The 19,665-nt window shown below is 47.1% G+C and overlaps 1 protein-coding gene across 5 annotated transcripts in view; it reads right to left on the reverse strand.

Moving 5' to 3' along the window:
• The window catches only part of LOC119394520 (uncharacterized), an 85,089-nt gene that overhangs the window by 4,676 nt on the left and 60,748 nt on the right, over positions 1-19,665 (reverse strand). For all 5 annotated transcript variants that reach the window (XM_037661845.2, XM_037661843.2, XM_037661844.2 and 2 more), the window contains one exon: positions 14,702-15,070. In XM_037661845.2, coding sequence (XP_037517773.1) covers positions 14,702-15,070 — 369 coding nt within the window. The remainder of the gene's footprint in view (positions 1-14,701; positions 15,071-19,665) is intronic.

Genomic DNA, 19,665 nt, shown 5'->3' on the forward strand with positions numbered 1-19,665 from the left:
GGATTAGCCCAGATTAGGCTCCGGATTAAGCTAATATTGAACAAGTTAATCTTGAGTAAGTTGAGATTGCATAGCCAGTTCAACGACTGAGTATGGCCACATTAGGTAGATCCGGATTAAGCTGGATTAAGCTAATCCTGAACAAGTTAATTTTGAGTAAGTCGAGAATGCCTAGCCAGTTGGATGGATCAGTGCGGCCACATTAAGCAAAGCCTGATTAAGCTAATCCGGATTAAGGTAGTCTTGAACAAGTTAATTTTGAGTAAGTTGAGATTGCCTAGCCAGTTGGATGACTGATTAGGCCACATTAAGCCGGTCCGGATTCAGCTGGATTAAGCTAATCCATATTAACGTAATCTTGGACAAGTCAATTTTGAGTAATTTGAGATTGCCCAGCCAGTTATTGACTGAGTATGGCCAGATTAAGCCACTCCGGATTAGCCCGGTTTAAGCTAATCTTGAACAAGTTCATTTTGAGTAAGTTGAGATTACGTAGCCAGTTCGATGACTGGCTACGTAATTAGGCCAATCCAGATAAAGCCGGATTAAGCTAATCCAGGTTCATCTAATTTTGAACAAGTGAATTTTGAGTAAGTTCAAATTGCGTAGCCAGTTCGATGACTTAGTATGGCCACATTAAGCCGATCCGGATTAAGCCAGTGTAAGCTAATTTGGATTAATCTAATCCTGAACAAGTCAAATTTGAGTAAGTTGAAATTGCTTAGCCAGTTTTATGACTGAGTATAGCCAGATTAAGCCAACCCAGATTAGTGCAGATTAAGCTCATTCGGATTGACCCAACCAAAGCATCACTGACGAACCCGTGTGAAGTTAGACACCCGTTCCCGCCAAAACAACGCGAAACTATGGTGGCTAGAAGGAAAGGTGTCAGCATCAGCGTGCCAGAGAGGGAGCGAGAATTCATCCAGATGCGGTGGCGCTGCTGTCGGCTCAGAGATGCCCACGCGCGCGTAGCAGCCGCTTTTCGTTGCAACTATTTCACGCTACCATGCGGATTATAACAAAGGCTAGCTGGCACTTTTCTGGCGGCTCGCTACAAAGCGTGCATTGGCACTGAAAACTAATGTTTTCAATTTACTTCCTTGTATATCAGCTACGTTTTCCACTCGCACCCCGAAGCGCTGGAAGACAGGGAATCAAGAATGACTTGCCGTGAGCTTGACACCAAAACAACGTCCGTGCAGTTTTCACTTTGATGCCACAGTGTTCTCCGTGACGTCTCAATGCAGGTAAAGGTATCAGCAACCATACTTGAATGCGTTATTTTTATTAGGGGTGTGCGAATAGTGAAATTTCATCTCGAATCGAATTCGAATCGAATAGTGCTGAATAGTGGTAAAAAATATGGAATAGTACGTATATTTACATGAAACTTGTACCACCAGTTACGGCAAGACAAAGGAAAAATCGGGGACGCTACGGGTTGGTGGCAGCTTTATTACGCGCTTGTTCAGAAGAGTATTTTTCTTCTGCTTTTCTGGGCGCGCAGGCATGTTGATAGAAGAACCGTCACTCCAGTTAGCAGGGGCCCTCTCAACGGCTAAAAAAAGTGGGTACGGTAGCTAGTTTTTTTTCCTATGGTCGTGGAATACGGCTTCAAATGTGCTCCATCTGTGGTCGTGCAATACTGCTTTATTTCGATGTGTACTCGGGGCCCAACAATCTTTGGGCACTCATTGACAGCAGTGTTTCACTACGCGCCGGAGCGATGGGAGTTCTTGAACGAGTGGTGCGGTGCGGCAGTGACAACTGCACAGCGGGAACAAATTTTCATATATGAATCCAAGCACCGCGGGTTTCGCGGGCCGCAGTCGGAATGTATTAGGTCGCCTGCAGCATACGCGACCGAACTAGGCAAGGAAAGTCCATGCCTTCGTTTCAGAGGCGAAGTTGTGAAGAGCTTGGCAGTTTTCTCATGTTCTTTTTTTTTTTACGCGTGCAAATTACGTGATCGTCTTTGAAATAAACATGCACTCGCTTTTGTAACAGATATCATATCGGTGAAAGTTTTCACGAAAGGCCTACTGTACCGATGTTAGCGTTACTTTTATCCACTCCACCCTAACCAAGTTGCACCTTTGTCGCGTTTTAGATATTCGTCCTGTCAAATTATACGAAACTTCGAATACTAGCTATTCGAAAGTCGAATTGAATTATTCGATTAGGTTATTCAATTCGAATTCGAAACTCAAATATTCGCACACCCCTAACTTTTATGACTTGCGCATCGAAAACCAAGGTCTGTTTGTACAAGCAAGACATTTATTTTGACACATTCTTACAATGCACCCAGGTGCAAAGCAGTGTCTTTGCTGTTTACACATCACTGTGGCATGGTCACATCGGTATGTACCGATCAAGTTCAAATCGGCACACCGCAGACGTTGTGAGAACACGTGCAAGCGAAACGTGCGGCGCCGGCGGTCGGCGGGTGTTCGCGACAGATCTCGGTACTGACGTGCGTGCCGCCCCGCGGCGGCATGAAATACCAGCATGCCTCCTTTGAAGGCGCGGCCGAGACGATGCTGACACCTCTCCTTCTAGCCACCATAGCGAAACTCAGACATGCCATCGCGAGGCTAACCACAGCACCAGGTGCCGCCAAAACTCTTCCGACGCCTACAGCAACACGACCAGGTCATGTATGTATGGATTTTGACACTGGCATGACCTCCAGCCATAACCAGGGCCACCTTGCAGTGCTGGCAACCTAGCAAAAACATTGTAAACATCGTTGACAGCTTGTCATGGCGTTCAACTTTGCACCCTATCAGCCAGCCAGAGTCTGAAAGGACGAATGGCGCAGTGTGGGGCATCCCAATTTTGGTCGTGGGCTTACATTACTTCAATGGGACGAGTGGCGGTGCCCTGATGGTGTCCAAATAATATAATAATTGTTGGGGTTTAATGTACCAAAAGAATGATGTGATTATCAGTGATGCTACCGAGGACTTCTGATTTGGAGCAATTTTTGGAGCAGCAAAATTTCCATATTGGAGCACTTTAGAGCAGCAAAAATTTCCATTTTGGAACAGATAAATTTGCATCTGGGAGCACTCTGTAGCAGCTAATTTTACATCCTGGAGTGCACTAGAGAAGCATATTGCATTAACATCCAAGCACCTGAATAATCATGATGGGGCTCTGATGAAGAGCTAGAAATATTTCGATTCATTGCAAATCTCATGGAAAAAATAATCTCAGGAGAACTCAATATTTCACTCAATAATGCAAAAATAAGGGCTCATGCAGATGAGTGTTCTGGATTAATCACTTCGGTGATTATTTTCGACACTAGCAAAAAAATGAAATACTGGATCAATAAAATTGTACGTTATGAAATAACACTCTAAATACATCTATGTGGTTATCAGCAAACGTTGTAGACAAACGCCGTGAAGTACAACTATGCCTCAATACCAAATAGTCCCACTGTCCTTAATGCATTCCCCTAGACAACTCCAAGGCAAACGCCAGGTTCTTTTTCTTCTCGATCAATGTGTCGATCCTCCCCCTCCCTCTCTGCAAGCTTTCTGCAGCTCACCTGATTTTGCACTACCTCCATGATCGACGCACCGATCCCGGAAGCAGTGCAAAGCGACGATGTCATATGATGATGTCATCACGTAACATCACGATATATGATGCCATGACAACGTCACAAGGTTTGACGATATACGACGTCATGATGACACCATCACGTGATGATTACTTTTTGCGTCAATCGATTGACGCTGCCGACGGTCAATTTTTGTGTTTGATGAAGCACCTAAGGCTTTCGCATTCATATTGCATATTGAACGTTAACAGCCTGGCCTTGCATATTGAACGTTAACAGCCTGGCCTTGCATACCAAACTGTCCTCCACCATGTCACCTCTGTGCCGTGCGCGAAACAGCTTCGCTTATCACCAACTTCACAGAGTGAAATGACTCCTGAATTTTCTTTTTATTTTTATTGTGATAGCAATTACATGGACACTCTTGACGGGTTTTTGCCGTCGCCCTAATTTTCCGTATAAAGTCCAAATTGATAACATCACCCCGTGCATTCTACCCACGGGTAAGAGCTCGCAAGCGCTGGCGACGTACGCGGCTGAAGCAGAGATTAGAGCCGGCCGGCTCCGTCACACGGACAGCGCAAGCGAAACATCTTCCCGCGTGCGCCACCGCCGTCGATTGCTCATTAAACAGAGAGGAAACGCCCCTCCCATCTTTCGTAAAGAGCATGAAGAGACGCCAGGAGAGGAGAGGGGGGACTGCATCGCTCGAAGGGCGCAGTCGCTGGCACGCACGCTATCTCGAGGCATCAGGAGACGGCTTGCAAACTTACGGTGCTCTCAACGCTTACTTTGCGTTTAGAGGACTCACAGAACGAAAACCGAAATCGCTTCGGTTCCTGGAGTGGCCATATTCCCTTAACCCAACGTTTTGCTGAGTTACGCAAGATCGGATCCAAAATAGTTAGCTGCAAGCCTTACTTCGTATAACAATACAATTTGTTGGTATCGCATTCATTTCTTCACCCTTAAGTGAAACTGAGTTTTTAAACCATCAGCAATTGACCCTGGAAAGCGAGGGGCGGATGTGTAACATGGCGTAGCCGCTTCACAGTGGGCTGTCAGCGACGGGCCCGCTACTGACAACTGCGCATATTAAAACGCAATTGTGGCTGCTCCGACCAGGAGGCATGCTTTTAGATAACAGGGGGACGACACAGGAACACAGACGTGCGCACGTCTGTGTTCCTGTGTCGTCCCCCTCTTACAGTTTTTAGCGCAGAACAAGAACAATGCAGTACCAACTAGCCCCCATTGAATCCTTATTGAATGCTTTTAGATGTGAAGCATCTTATAGCGGAGTTCAATCCGGTGGTGATGGTGGTGGTGTGCGGCGTGACCACCCTTACTGCGCATGCGCAAACCCTCTCCACTTCCCCTCCCCTTTCTCTCCCCCTCCCCTTTCCCACTCCCCTCTCCACTTCCTCTCTCCGCTCCCACTCGCCGATTTCCCTCTCCCCTTCCCTCTCCCCCTCTCCACTTCCCCTTTCTCCCCTCTCCACTCCCCCTCTGAAACGCGGGCTCTACATGCCGAAACACTGCTTGGCATCGCCTCATGGTCCCCTTTAGCGGGAGATGATGTGATTTTTTATTAATGAGATGACATTTTTAATAAGCAAGCAAAAAATTCGAATTGGAACCCTAGCACTAACAAGCTCGAAAGGGCAGGGCCTTTTAGGGGGTATTTACCACAGAGTGATTACAAACACGGATGTGATGGTGGAAGGAATTGCGAAAAAGCTCTTCTGTATGAAGATAAATGGATGAAGTATATCTCAGGAAAAGTGTCAACGCGTTCCCACCGGTCACGTGCTCTTCCATAGACGCGAAGCATGGGAGATTCGATATTGTTCCATATATCGATTGCTAGTGATCCCACATTTTATTCCGCTGTAGCACTCTGAAACGCGGTTCCGAAAAGACAGCACGGTTTATTAATGCATCTCCGCCATCGTTCCAACTACCTCTTCTTTCTCCTCAGCAGACCACCCACTATCAGTTCATGTCCCAAGTGTGTCGTGCCAGAAGAAGAAGAAAAGGATGCCACAGATGGGCCCCCCTGCAGACAAGTGGCCGTGGGCACCTGAAAAAGAAAATGATCAGACGGAGCTTGTCAGAATGGATGCCGGCTTGATCTTTTCAATGCTGACTGTGTCATCATGCCCATTACGCAGGATTGTAAAATGATGTTCAGAACGCTTGATGATTGGGAAAGGACCGTCATAGCGAGGCTGAAGAGCACGGCGAGACACATCAACACGAACAAAAACATGTGAAGATGTTTGTAGGTTTGCCGGCAGAAAAACATCATTCTTAGTGTGAGCTGAAGTTGGTGATGGGCGCAAGTTTTGCATGAAGATCCGCAGACGCTGGACGAAAGAAGATGGATCCGAAACACTCTGCGTAGTAACGGGGCTGACGAGGTCACCAGGCAAACGGAGTGTGCAGCCATAAACCATCTCGGCTACAGAGCAGGCAAGTTCTGGCCGAAGTGTTGAACGAAGACCGAGAAGCACGATGGGTAGCCAGCGCTGCCCAGGTGGGGCACCTAAAATGTACAAGCTGCGCTGCCCTGGAGAGCTAGCTGAGAAACATCCAGTAATATAGAGCCGCCGCGAGGCGTACGACGGCACGTTTCAACGTGCCCTCACATACCTCGTGGCATGTTCAAACGCATGCTGAACGTCATTCGACACTACCGCGGCTTTTGCTCGATGTGCGTCGTTTTGTTGGTACTTTGGAAAGCACAAGACTAGCGAAGATCGGGACACTTCGCTGCACTGTGGCGCAGCAGGCGAGCAGCGATGCCACCGATTATTTTCAGCTGCGGTTTCAGTGATGTGATGTGTGTGGACGGGTACCTTCGCGAGTGTGTGCTGTCGAAAGGACGGAAGCTGTCAAATGCGAATTATGTCTATGACGTGGAAGAAGCGGTTTTTCGCAAAGACAGCGATTGTGACCTTTCGGCGAAGTGCCAAGCACCGTACGACGTAAACTTCAGTCATAGCGTAGTTTAGCGCAAAAAACAGGCAACAGACGAGTGAGAGGACAAGGACACAGCGCATGCGCTGTGTCCTTGTCCTCTCACTCGTCTGTTGCCTGTTTTTTGCGCTAAACTACGCTATGACTGACTCGTTCCAACTCGCCCAACAAGCAACGTTGCTAAGACGTAAACTTACAGGTAAGTGTGTTCAAACTGCGCTAGCAAGCTCGACGGTGTATGCAGTGTGCTCGTTGTGTGCCCGCTTTGAAATAAAATTAGTGCCTCATGCAGCAATGAGAACATTCAGCTGTTTTGAGCCAGCATATCACATTTACGTAATCTGTAGTTACAGCTCTCGTATTATATTACAGAAGCTGTTTCCCTACACGCTTTCCTTTACGGTGTTTTTAACGGCTTGCATGTGCCCACTAAATGCTCGTATCGCAGTCTTTAAAAAAACGTTTTTGAAGCTGACGGTGAAGCGTGAAATAAATGTAAAAAGGCCGGTGTAAAGTGGAGATCAGTGGTGTTAGCGGAAATACAAACATGTCGCAGGTTTCGTGCTTTAACGACGTCGACTCGCCATCGTCTGCAGACCGTTTGCAAACTTGCGAGCGACCGTTGTCTAAGCCTGATACTTAAAAAAGAAATGCCTTTGAGGAACCTAGCGGTAATTGACTTCGTGGTGGTTCCGAGTTTGACATGCAGTGTGTGATCAGCAATGGAACATGCGTAGACAACACAGTTTTTCTAGCGGTCATGAATTTGTAACCGGTAACCGGTCTAGAGCTATGCACTAGAGAGTGACGTATAATACCGTTTTACTCGAATGTAACGCGACTTTTTTTTCTAGAGTTTTGCAACCTAAAGTCGACCCTCGCGTTACAATCGAATACCGAAAATTCTATTTTTTCTTCCTAGACGTAATGAAATGTCACCCAGGCGTTACAATCGAGTAAATACGGTATGTGTAATGTATGGTGCGATGCTTACACAACCTAAGCTGTCATGTGCTTTATTTAACTTTTTCAAGGCCAGTTTCAAATAAAAGATCTTTGATGTTTTCCAGAGCGCCAACCCATGTGCATCGGTGGAAAGCAAAGCCGAGGCAGTTAACTATGCTCTAGACTTTTTTTTTCAGTTATTAAAGACATTTTTCATTGTGGCATTTGTGAATACAACAATACCGCCGGTCTCGACGCTTCTTTTTCCTCGTTTGATGATCGCGCACGGCGGCATGGTTCACGTTAGCAGCCACTCGTATTTGTTTGCATGCCCGAGTGTTTCCGGCCGTGCCCAGCAGGGCGGCGCACCCTGTCCGTGAAAACTCCAGCACTGGTTCCCCATGGGGAGGTGCGATACCCAATCTTCGGCGTGAGGCTGCTAGGCGAGTGCTGCTTTTAGATGACGATGGAGTCTTTCTACAATGCCATTTGATGCTGGATGATACGCAGTTGTGCGAATGCGCTCACAGCCCAGTAGAGATGTGACAGAGGTGAAAAGCGCTGACTCAAACTGTCTGCCTCGATCAGTAGTCACCGTTGATGGTACGCCGAAACGGCTAATCCACGTAGCAAGAAAGGTACGAGCAACTGTTTCTGCCGTGATGTCAGGCATTGGAGCTGCTTCAGGCCACCTAGTGTACCTGTCAATACACGTAAGCAAATACGTATATCCCCGGCATGGAGGTAAAGGCCCGACAATGTCCAAATGAATGGTGTCGAAACGTGCATCAGGGAGAGAGAATTTTCTCCATGGAGGCTTGCTGTGCCGTTGTACCTTGGTACGCTGACACGCTGTGCAAGTGCGAACCCAGTCACGAATGTTAGCGCGTATGCGCGGCCAGACATAGCGTTCAGTGACCAGGCGTTGCGTAGCTCTTACGCCTGGATGGCAGATGGGGTGGAGGGTGTCAAAAACAGCACGACGCTGATGTGAAGGAACATAGATACGAGTGCAGTTGTGTGAAACATCGCACCAGAGCGTAACGTCGTCGTCGGGAAAGTTGACTTGTTCCAGTCGGAGGGAAGTTAGAGGATCGAAGTCATGGAAGCTCATCGTCTAATATCTGTGCCTCCGCAAGAGACAATGAAAGGTCGGTGGTGCCTGTCGTGGCATTGATGGTAATACAACTGAGAGCGTCCGCTGCACTGTTAAAGCTGCCTTTTACATAACATATGTCTGTGGTGAATTCGGCAATGAAAGCAAGGTGTCGAAGTTATCTAGGAGTGTGCGTGGCACTGCAGGAATGTAAAGCCGAAACAAGTGGCTTGTGGTCAGTAAGAATGGCAAATTGTCACCCATTCAAGGCAGTACCTGAAATGTCTCACCGCAAGGTAGGCCACGAGGAGCTCCCGCCCGAAAGTACTGTATCGGTGCTCAGTGTCGCGTAACTTTCGGGAAAAGAAGGAAATTGGAGCCCATGCACCATTGATCCATTGATGAAGGGCGGCTCCAACTGCTTCTGAAGAAGCGTCCACCATGAGGCTAGTGGGAGCAGTTGGTGAAGGGTGGTGCAGGAGGGTGACCTGGGCGAGTTTGGTCTTAACGGCGGCAAAAGCTTGATCTGCGACCGTGTCCCAGGGAAGTGCGGCTGACTCGGCTTTCAAAGTCGAGAGCAGTGCTTCCAGAGGCTGCAGCAGTGTAGAGCATGTAGGGACGAAGCGGCGATAAAAATTGACGAGTCCGAGAAAACGTCGCAGACTACGTATGGACGTGGGAGGCGGGTAGTCGATGATGGCTTGAACCTCGTCAGGTAGAGGAGTGATGCCATCTTTAGAGATTTGCTGTCTGAGGAATGCTATCTTCGAGACTCCAAACTGACACTTTTCTACATTGATGACAAAGTCGTAATCACGCAGTCGAGTGAAAAGCTCACGTAGATGTGCCTTGTGCGTTCCAGCGTCCTTGCTGGCAACGAGAAGATCGTCTAGTATATAGGCAAAGCGAAACGGCAAGCCTCTTGTGACTTCGTCTATGAAACACTGAAATGTCTGAGCTGCGTTTCTCAAACCGAAAGGCATTCGTAAATACTCATAAAGCCCAAATGGGGTAGCTGTTTGGGCTTGTTGGTTTGGCATCACACAGGTTGAAAGCGCAAAGGACGAAGACAGAGAAGAGGCTTGACACACACGAGCGCTGACTTACAACAGTATTTTATTCGGAACCAAGCAACCACATATATAGCTCAAAAATCGTGACACATCACGTGTGCGCTGTCGGCACAAAATTCATCTCACGACGCAAGAAACATAAGTCTTTCCTAAAAAGAGCAATAGACGGTTGTGATACACATGCGTCACCTAATCTATCAATTAACTCCGCCTCAGTGATCTCACGGGTTAACCGATTTCTATTTCTGCTCACAACTGAACACTCATCGTAAGACGGGTCACACGTGGTCATAACAGTGCAAGATCTACAGTGCTCATCTAAAAACCCCCCTCTCATCTCGGACACGTTGTAACGATCGCCAGATAAACTGCGATCTTTGTGCAGATTGACTAGCGTGTGTGCCCCAAAGAATAGTGAGTGCGATAAGAAGCATAAAACTTCTTTCGTTGACTGCGCAAAAAATACAGTTTATAAACTGCCTTTGACTTGTGGTAGCTGTTATGTTGGCCAAAGTGGACGATGCCTTAATGATTGTCCATTGTCCAATGTCCATTGTTTCTCAAGGCCACAGAACCACCGTGCACAGCAGCTCCAAATGATTGCAAATAATTTTGTAGGCGTCAGCGATCATACTAGTGCTCTTAATTACACGACGCGTGCACAAATGAGTAATTAAGGATCAAAATGTGCCGTGTCCCTGACAGCTATAGTACTAATAGCCCCTTCTAAATCTCAGCATGCTTTTCCGCAGGACACCAGTGTACTGCGCCAAAAGTGGCTTAAAAAGCGCTCTGCAGAACTACTGTCCTTTTCTATTGCGATAGCAACTATATGGACACTCTCAACGAGTTTTTGCCATCATCTCCCATATAAAGTCCTAATAGATAACATATCCCTGGGCACAGTATGTTCTACCGCGGGTAAAAGCACGCGAATGCGGGCGACAAACGTGGCTAAAGCAGATATCAAACGAGCCAGCCCATCTCCGTCGCTCGGAGGGCGTATGCGATAACACCACTCCGCTCGGGAAGCCTGCCATCAAAGCATAGAGGAAACGCCCCGCCCGTCTTGAATGAGCATGAAAAGACGCGAGAGGGGGCGGGGGGGGCCTGTCGCTCGAGTAGCAACTTTGAACTTTGATTCTAAGGTCGCGGTTGCGATCGCTGGCGCGTGCGCTATCTCGGCAGCCATCAGCGGGCGGTCGTTTTCCTTACACCAATGTTTTGTAGAGTTATCGGATACAAAAGAGTTTGCTGCCAGCCTCACTTCGTATAACATTACAATTCGTTGCTATCGCATTCATTGCTTCGTCCTTGCGGCGAAACTGAGTTTTTTTTTTTTTCGCAAGGGGTTAGGGTCTGCATGTCTGTATTGGATGACGATGCCCACACTGCAGATGACCAACGCGGCCTCCATTTCTTGCTCAAATTTGCGCAACTGAGAAAATTTTAAGATGGTCAAGCATTTTGGCTCAGCATGGTGCAATTTTAACCAATTTCACGGTTTTGGCTCAGCATGGCGCAAAAATAAGGAATTGTATCAAATTGGCACAATTGGCGCAGTTGTTGCATCCCTGGTTAAACTAATCTCACACACATTTCACCGAAATAGTCTGCTTGTAAGGTATACAACGAAATCACAGTGAAATGGAAATGGTGACACGCCACTTTCCTTATGAAAGCTCACACCAAAGAAAAGTTATTTCGCTACCCTGCGATGGCTCACTTTGTGCTCTACTACGGTCTGCCTGTGTCGAATTCGTTCGCAGCGAAATGGAAATGGTGACACGCCACTTTCCTTATGAAAGCTCACATCAAAGAAAAGTTATTTCGCTACCCTGCGATGGCTCACTTTGTGCTCTACTACGGTGTGCCTGTGTCAAATTTGTTCGCAGCGAAATGGAAATGGTGACACGGCACTTTCCTTATGAAAGCTCACATCAAAGAAAAGTTATTTCGCTACCCTGCGATGGATCACTTCGTGCTCGACTATGGTCGGCCTGTGTCAAATTTGTTCCCAGCGAAATCAAAGTGAGTATTATTAAAATGCCACTGTAGTAAAGACGGATGCCTTGATCGTGAAGGGATTATATATTTTGAGCCAGGAAGTACTGAAGGGGGTGTTCGAACGCTGGCCGGCGGCGACGACGTTTCGTTGAAAACCGGGACAGCATACCCCGAACCAGATATGAACAGCACGATGCACCAGCTAAGAACCAGGGAAAAGAATGTTTCCCATGGGAAAAACTGCAGGTAGTCATGCGTATGAGATTGCTTTTGTGGGTTATCACTCTGGCTCACTTGCAATCACAGTCATGCCAACTTTTGTTTAATTCTTTAACTTTCGTTTTAGTTAACCGCTGTTAAGTTTGTTTTTGCAGTAGTGAATTGGCGATTCGCGCACTGTCCTAATTTCTGAATTCGTTTTTCTACTTGTAGTGTGCGGTATCCACTGGTCAATCTCATATACATTTTGCTAATTTAATTGTTTCTCTTTTGTCGCCATTTGTATTATCTTGTGCATTGCTGTGCAGTGTATGTAAAGAGCTTCTTTTGTTTCCTGCTCCACACTCTACTTGCGTACTGAACGTCCAACAACCGCTTAATGAAATCGACAAACAATTAAGCCAAGGAAAGCATTGGGAACATTATTTGTGGTTTCTTAAAGGGACACTAAAGGCAAATAACAATTTATGTCAGAGTGAAAGCCCAATGTATGACAACTTCTAAAACGGCAATATTATCAACAGCAGTGCCCTACTTACCGAGAAATTAAGCTAAATGTATCACATGATGAGCGCCACGAGTGGGACATTTTCCAAGTGATCCCGATGACGTAGGGAAGTCGGCCTACAATAAATCACTAGTAATCAAACTAGCAGCAGTAAAAAAAGAACATTCTGAGCATCAAAAGACGTAATAAAATGCTGTTTGTTCGTTTCCGCTTGATTCATGGAAAACAAAACCTCCGTGGCGTTGCCATGGGGAACGGCGCGCGTGGTTCAAAGGTTCCGTTTTCGCCGAGCTGTGCCTCGCCCGTCTCAGTGGTAGTTTCGGGATCGCATACTGCCGTGCGTGTTTTGCGCGCTCGTGAAAGTCGCTCTGACAGAAAGTTCGACAAAATGCCGCATGCGTGTGATATTGCCGGATGCCCGAATGGTGCACAACGCCAGTGCTGCAGCAAGGAAACCGGTGTGTCTCTTCACTGGGTGCCGCGGAATGAACCCTTACGCTCGAAGTGGCTTAGTGTCATGCCATTGCGCCAGTGTGCTAAACAGTCAAAACCTCTGCGTGTGTGCTTGCTGCACTTTCGTACTGAGGATTACGAGACCAATCGCAACTTGGTGACGGCTTTGAATGTGCCCATCCGAGCAAGTCTTTGCCGCAGCGCCGTTGTTGCTACTGTGGGTCCCGCTACTTCCGCTCGGCTGCTACTAGTGTCGGCGGCCGCGCAGTAAAAGCGGGTAACGTTGGGCACGGCAGCAGTGACGTATGAGAGTCGTATTTTCAGGCGGGAGATTTGCAGCGCGCTAACGCGATGCGGACCACTAAAAACGTGATTTTATTTCAAAATAAGCACTTCCTTGGCACAAAAGCAGCGCTACGACGTTTCTGGACCGCTATTTCAACAATCAACGTCGACTTAATATTTGCCTTTAGTGTCCCTTTAACTGTATTGTAACAATTGAATGATTACAATGCAGTTAACTTATGTCCCCCATGCTTTCCTTGGCTTAATTGTATGTTGGTTTAATTAGTTGTGTATAATATAGAAAATGAGCCCCTCGGACAATTCCCCTACTTCGAACCTACAGGCTTGTCTTTCCTCGTCGACAACTTAGCATCAACAGTGTCGAGTGACTGCTTGTGACATGCAACATAGCCCAGAAACTCAAGTTCATGCAGTCATATACGCCGCAGCATGACAAAACACAGACAAAGCTTGAGACGTCACTGAGAAGAATTTCGCTGACACCACTTTGTTGGCTTCGTTAGCCGAAGGAGAAAAACAAAAAATGCCTCTGTCTCGTCCCGCTTGGCCCCCACGCTGCAGCGCTTCCAATGGAGGTGCGGCCGGCACATGCACTATAGCTAGAGTTGCCACCTTTCCCAGAGGCGGATGTCGCCGAAACTCGGGCAACGCGGTGGCGTCATTTCGGTACAGTCTGGCAACTCGGTTGTCTTCAGAGTTTTTTGAGGCGGTGTCTGATCATCCTGCGCACTTGTTTATGTGCCTAAAATGGCGTCATTTGACTCTGCTGTATGAGCTGCTGATTTGCTTCTTGCTCTGAGTGATAGCGAAAGCACAATTTGTGGCAGTAGTAGCAGCAGTGAACAATTTGTGGCAGTAGTAGCAGCAGTGATGATGATGAACTGTATGTGCTCTACAACATGATGATTAAAGAAATGTTCCCTGAGCTGCTGTGCACACGCCCGAAGATCATAGACTACGACGAAGAAGATAGTTCCATGTGCTCGTCCACATTTGTCAGCACAACACAAGAAAACGGCCCGCCTGCTTTATGAAACTGCATGGTCGAAATGTGCATTTTGCAGTGGCGACCCACGGAAACGCACAGAGCGGAAGCAGAAATAGTTTCCGGAGCCGGTTTACGTGACATATGCATAAACAACTTCCAGAGTGACCTGATGCGGAGCATTCACGTGTTTTACTGGCAAATTTGGCTTGGTGCAATCCGAGTGCTCGCTCCAGGATTTCGGCGGCCACTCCAGGTCTCCCAGTGGAATTTGCCATTATTGTTGAACAATAGACGCTGTAAGGCCGCATATGTCCGTAACATTAAGACATTCCCCTCGGTGCTGCATCACAGGGAACACACTGCAATTGAAAGCAGTGCTAAAGCCCTGACGGATGTCTGCGGAACGACCAGCTGAACATTCAATCTACCAATTAGTGAACTGACCAATCGACCTCTCACATGGCTGACAGTCTGGCTCTGTACTGCAAAGAAATTTGAGGAGTTGCATATAGCATGTAATAAATGCTTGACAAGTGGTTCTCACTTTGAGGCCCAAGTAGACGTTGAAGTAGCTGGCAAGCAGGCAGAGACCCCAGGCACCCCCACCATGGCCACCACCCCAGAAGGAGACGGCCACCACGAGCAGCAGGGTGGCCAGGGAGGAGGCCAATCGGCACAATACAGGCACCCACAGGGGTTCCAGATTCTCCAGGGAAGCCAACTGCAGCCAGCCTAGCACAGTGGGCAGCCGATCCTGGCATGCGCGCTCGGTCAGGGCAAAGTAGGCACTCGTCAGTGCCACGTACGGCCAGCTTGGGCTGAAGTGCTCCAGCCCTTGCTCCAAGCCAAACACGAGCAGCATGAAGACGCCCGTGATGACAAACGTTACACCCTTAGTCAGATCCAGCACCACCTGAGCATATGGGGAGTGTCACTCAATGTAACTCAGTTGCATCCCACACAAAATTACACTAGACTTCCAGCAATCCAACTCTGGTTAATTACAATCTTTCAGTTACGGTAATTCGATCTTGACTGAAGGTACTGGTTAGTGACCATACATTATTTCTATAGGACCAAACTTTCATTACTGCTATCCTCAAGTTAGCCTTTGCTAGATAATTCAATGTCAAGCGTTTGTCTTATATGCACTCGACACCAGTGGCGACCATATTAATGATTCTTATACTGTGACATCTGCTACGCAGCACTTGGATACACTGAACATGTTGAACACACTTAGAAGGTTGGCACATTGGACTAGTTGGTGCTCCATGATCAGAATCGTAATAGCGTGGAAGCAACACAAAGGACAAGAAGGGACCCAGACGAGCGCTATCTTTCAACTAAACTTTATTGTGAAACGAAAGAGCTTGTCTGCATCCCTTCTTGTTCTTTGTGTTGCTTCCGCGCTATTATGATTCTGATCATTGAACACACATCATTTTCCATTGAAATCACCTATTTTCAATCTGCCCCAGGGAGATTTAAGCATAAAAAAAATATACTTAACAATGAATTATTACACAACAGAGTAGTGATTTGGGCTAGTTGGATCAAATCAACATATCTTTTGTCCCTCGTCTTGCGTATGCACTTAGTACCATCATGAATGAATCATTACAGCATTTATCCACTTCACATGCGTGCCTATCTTATCTTTCATGAAAATGACTGGAATCATCCATGGGCACTGGTCATCTTTGGGCACTGGAACACTGCAATCCGATACAAAACTAAAACCAATACAGCAATCGCAATAATGTAGTTGACCTCGCCAGCGCCACTGCCATTGCAATTTCGAGGTCACGCAGTTTGTACAGCAGGACAATGATAAAAGCACTTTGGTCGGATTACTACGAGCAGCACACATGCACTTTCAAACGATAAGCTCTATCACTTGTACCGCTACCAGTAACAAGGCACACGACGTGTTCCTGCCGTTCTGAACAGTCACACATGTTGCGCGATGAACTAGCCTAGTGGTTATTCTGGTGTGGGTTGAGGAATCATTCAATATATGCCAGACTAGACCTGTACGCCGCCACCACCTATTTTTACTCACGCCGCTCGTGCCGCCTCCGAAGTCCCGAGAGTGATGACGCCGCCGCCGCCGTGCGCAATAATTGTGGCACACTGCCGTTTCCCAGGCAGCACAGCACATTGGTCCAATATTGTTTATACGTTGGCAAACGATGGCCCAATGATGGCCCATACAAACCACTATAAAACCAATGTTGGCAAGCCAGCCTACAAGGATGCCAATAATGGTCCATCTTTGCCAGCCAACATACAATATTGGTCGCGCCATTCTTTGAGGTTGGCAACAACGGCCCATGGTTGCCGATGTACATACGATATTGGCAGAACCAGGCCGTATGGATGGCAATATTGGGCCAGCTTATCCGTTGGTAAAACAATATTGGGTAAGTAATGGCAGTAGATCGGATATATTGTCCAGTCAGTCTGACTGGTTAAACAATATTGGACGGCCAATGCTACGCGCCGGACAATATTGTCCAGACTTACACGTTGTCGCTCCAATGTATCGGCAAGAATGTTTTTTTCCCCTCTTACCATCACTGAGTGAAGGTTAGCCCGAATCAAGCCACCACCTGCGCATGCACGCTATTATGAAAATCACTTTGTCCGGCATCCAGCGCACCTCAAAGAAGATTTCTGGTTATTATCAGATTGCTTTATTCTACAAATATTCTACAAAAGCCCCGCGTTACACGGCGGCGAAGGCATCACGCCATCCAACTGGGAGGCTGCATGCTTTTACTAGCCCCGGACTCGAGAACAGCTATGGGCCGTCCAACGGGCCCGCGACGCAAAAGAGACTTGGTATTTCTGTTCCGACGTGGGAGCGGCCCGGTCGAGTCCTAATCCGAAACGTGCTCTGAACCCATTCCTTATTACGTATAACAACGCGATTGTAGATGACGACCCCGCATTTCTGAAAGCCAGCGGCCGTTTCGGCCGTCCGCGAGTGTCGTTTTCGCTCCTTTGCATCGCATATTTGCGGCGCTTGGCGCTTGGCGCGTTCTGAGGTTCGTCCGAATTAACCCGGTTGCGGCCAAATATGACCGAATTACCGAGCGTTCGGAGCCATTAAACAATAAAGATGCTTGGCGGGACCAGAGAACAAGTCCTAATTATCTGACTTTCCGAATTAATGAGTGTGGAAGTAACGAGCTTTTACTGTATAAAGATGGCAAAAACAGTCCATTGTTGTCAGTCAACAAACAAAACTGGAAATTCCATTCTATAAGAAAGGGAACAATGGCGCACACAGGGTCTTGATTTTTAAGTTGGCATTTAGTGTGGCACAAAATATATCCTAAACAGTTGGACAAAATTTGTTTTAGAGATGTTGAGCAATGTAAAATAAGTACCAAGTTTTCAAGTGAGTTTTGCGCGCTGCTGGAAATACATCTATGAGAAAGGAAACACAGCACAACATCTCACTTTTCAATGCTTGTTAAAAGTTAATTGTGTGATACAGCCAACGTACACAACGCAACTGTATAAAAAAAACCCTGCCTTTACATTGATTGAAGCTGTATATAGCGTTGATGAGTTAATGGAGTAGAATAGAATTCTAGTATGCTTCTTTTGCGCACGCGCACCGAAATTTTTCTGACGGCTTTATTAGCGGCGAACAATCAAAACATTTCATGTCACTTCAACCACACCACGTATTTTTGTGTTTGCTACACGACTGGTTGGATTACAGGATTGTAACTTATTTGTGTGCGTGCTACAGCGACGTGCTCTCCAATACTACGGTATCGCCCGCGGAATCTCCAAATGAGCGATGAGTTATGTTTGGACTCTCAACGCTTCACGCAACCAGACGTGTTCACTTCGAACAAATGTTCTCGGTGATCGGGAGGCCGGAGAAGCAGCGCGACGCCATGTTTTGCTCAGCAATTTTACTTCCTTTCCTCCCGGCAGTGGGGTTGCGCGGGGGTGGCTGGTCATAAAACACTTGTCACTTGACGGCTGCTCCGCCCACGACGGTTCAAACGTGGCTCCGGGCTTTCAATGCCTTTGAAAACGAGAGGGGGGGGGGGGGAGGGAGATGGCGGGAACGACGGCACCTCGGAAGATGCGTACGCGTTTCGGCCCCTTCTGGCCGGCGGCTATTCTTCGTCAGTCAGTGGCGGACTGGCGGTTACTTTCCCTCGTTCGGGCTCCCGGTATCGGCGGGCGCGCGCGCCGCCGCGCGCCCCTCAGTATTCAGTCAAGAGTCATCGGGAAAAAACGGAGTCGGATACCGAGACAGGATGCCGCGATTCTATGGATACGGAGATTCGACGACGATGCCATAGTGAGAAGGCAGCTGTCCTGTTCTTCATCGGACTTGATTGTTTTGACTTTTGAAGAGCGATCCGCAGATGAGCGCCGATGTGTCCTGACAACTCGCAAACTTTCCGCCGGATTTTTGTGTTCGTATCGCGTTCAGTAAGTCGTTTCTTTCCTTAATCGCATGTTACTTTCCGTGTTTTTCATACGTGAAATATGTGCTGCGTTTATTAACGTCTACATTACCGTGTATTTTCTCTAAAATTGTTACTTTGTGAATACCCATGTGGTGGGCTTTGCTGTGCGCGTCGAAGCAGGTTAGTTAAGTCCTCGCCCTTAGCGATGTTTCTGCATTTGCGTTTGTTGTTTTGTTCTTTTCTCGCGTTGTAGTACGTCAGCTTAACACCCGTTTTTCATTTGCCCTTCGCCGCTCAATTCGCGCAAAGAAATGATGGATTTGTAACACACAAATTTTTATTAGTTGTAAAGTTGTCGCAGACTTTCAAGCTCTTGCCGCAGTCACCTTTTAATTAATAAATAGGCGATGAACTTCCTGGTAGTTCAACGTGGCTATGGATCTCGGCTGTATCGAATGTCTGTTCACGTGTAGATGTTCATTTATTTCATTTTGTATCACGCTTCGCTTTTCACTGACTTCCTTTTGAACCTTCGGTGAACTGACAAATCAAATAAGCGCTAACACCTAGGGAGGGCTGTGCGTGTTTGTGAGTGGTCTCGTTTCCCTGATTTCTAATATAAGGGCGTTATTCAAGGTAATTAGTGTAGGTTCTGTGCAGCTGTTATCTGCCAGCAAGCGGTCAGCAGAACAAAGCGCGAAATGCGAAATTATTTTCAAAACTTGCAGTATCTTTGCCATATGTATACATGCAGAATAAACTTGTGTGTACTCTCAGCTTTTGTACGCTGATTATCCCTGCTGCTTGCCTAAAAGCAAAAGCGTGGGCAACATGCATTTATTTACGTGCACAAAAATCTACCTCACGTTAAACTACACATTTAGTGGAAAATGTCGTAAAGATATTGACATAGCTAACGAAAAGGCTGGCAAGAACCAGCGTTAAACGCTGGAAATGAAAGAACGATGGTGCAGCCAACTATAAAGGCTGGCAAAAAATATTGGAGCTGCCAATATTTATACAATGTTGGCGATACGTACGACGGACAATGTTGGCTACA

The sequence above is a fragment of the Rhipicephalus sanguineus genome, chromosome 5 (assembly GCF_013339695.2).
Source record: "Rhipicephalus sanguineus isolate Rsan-2018 chromosome 5, BIME_Rsan_1.4, whole genome shotgun sequence".
NCBI lineage: Eukaryota > Metazoa > Arthropoda > Arachnida > Ixodida > Ixodidae > Rhipicephalus > Rhipicephalus sanguineus.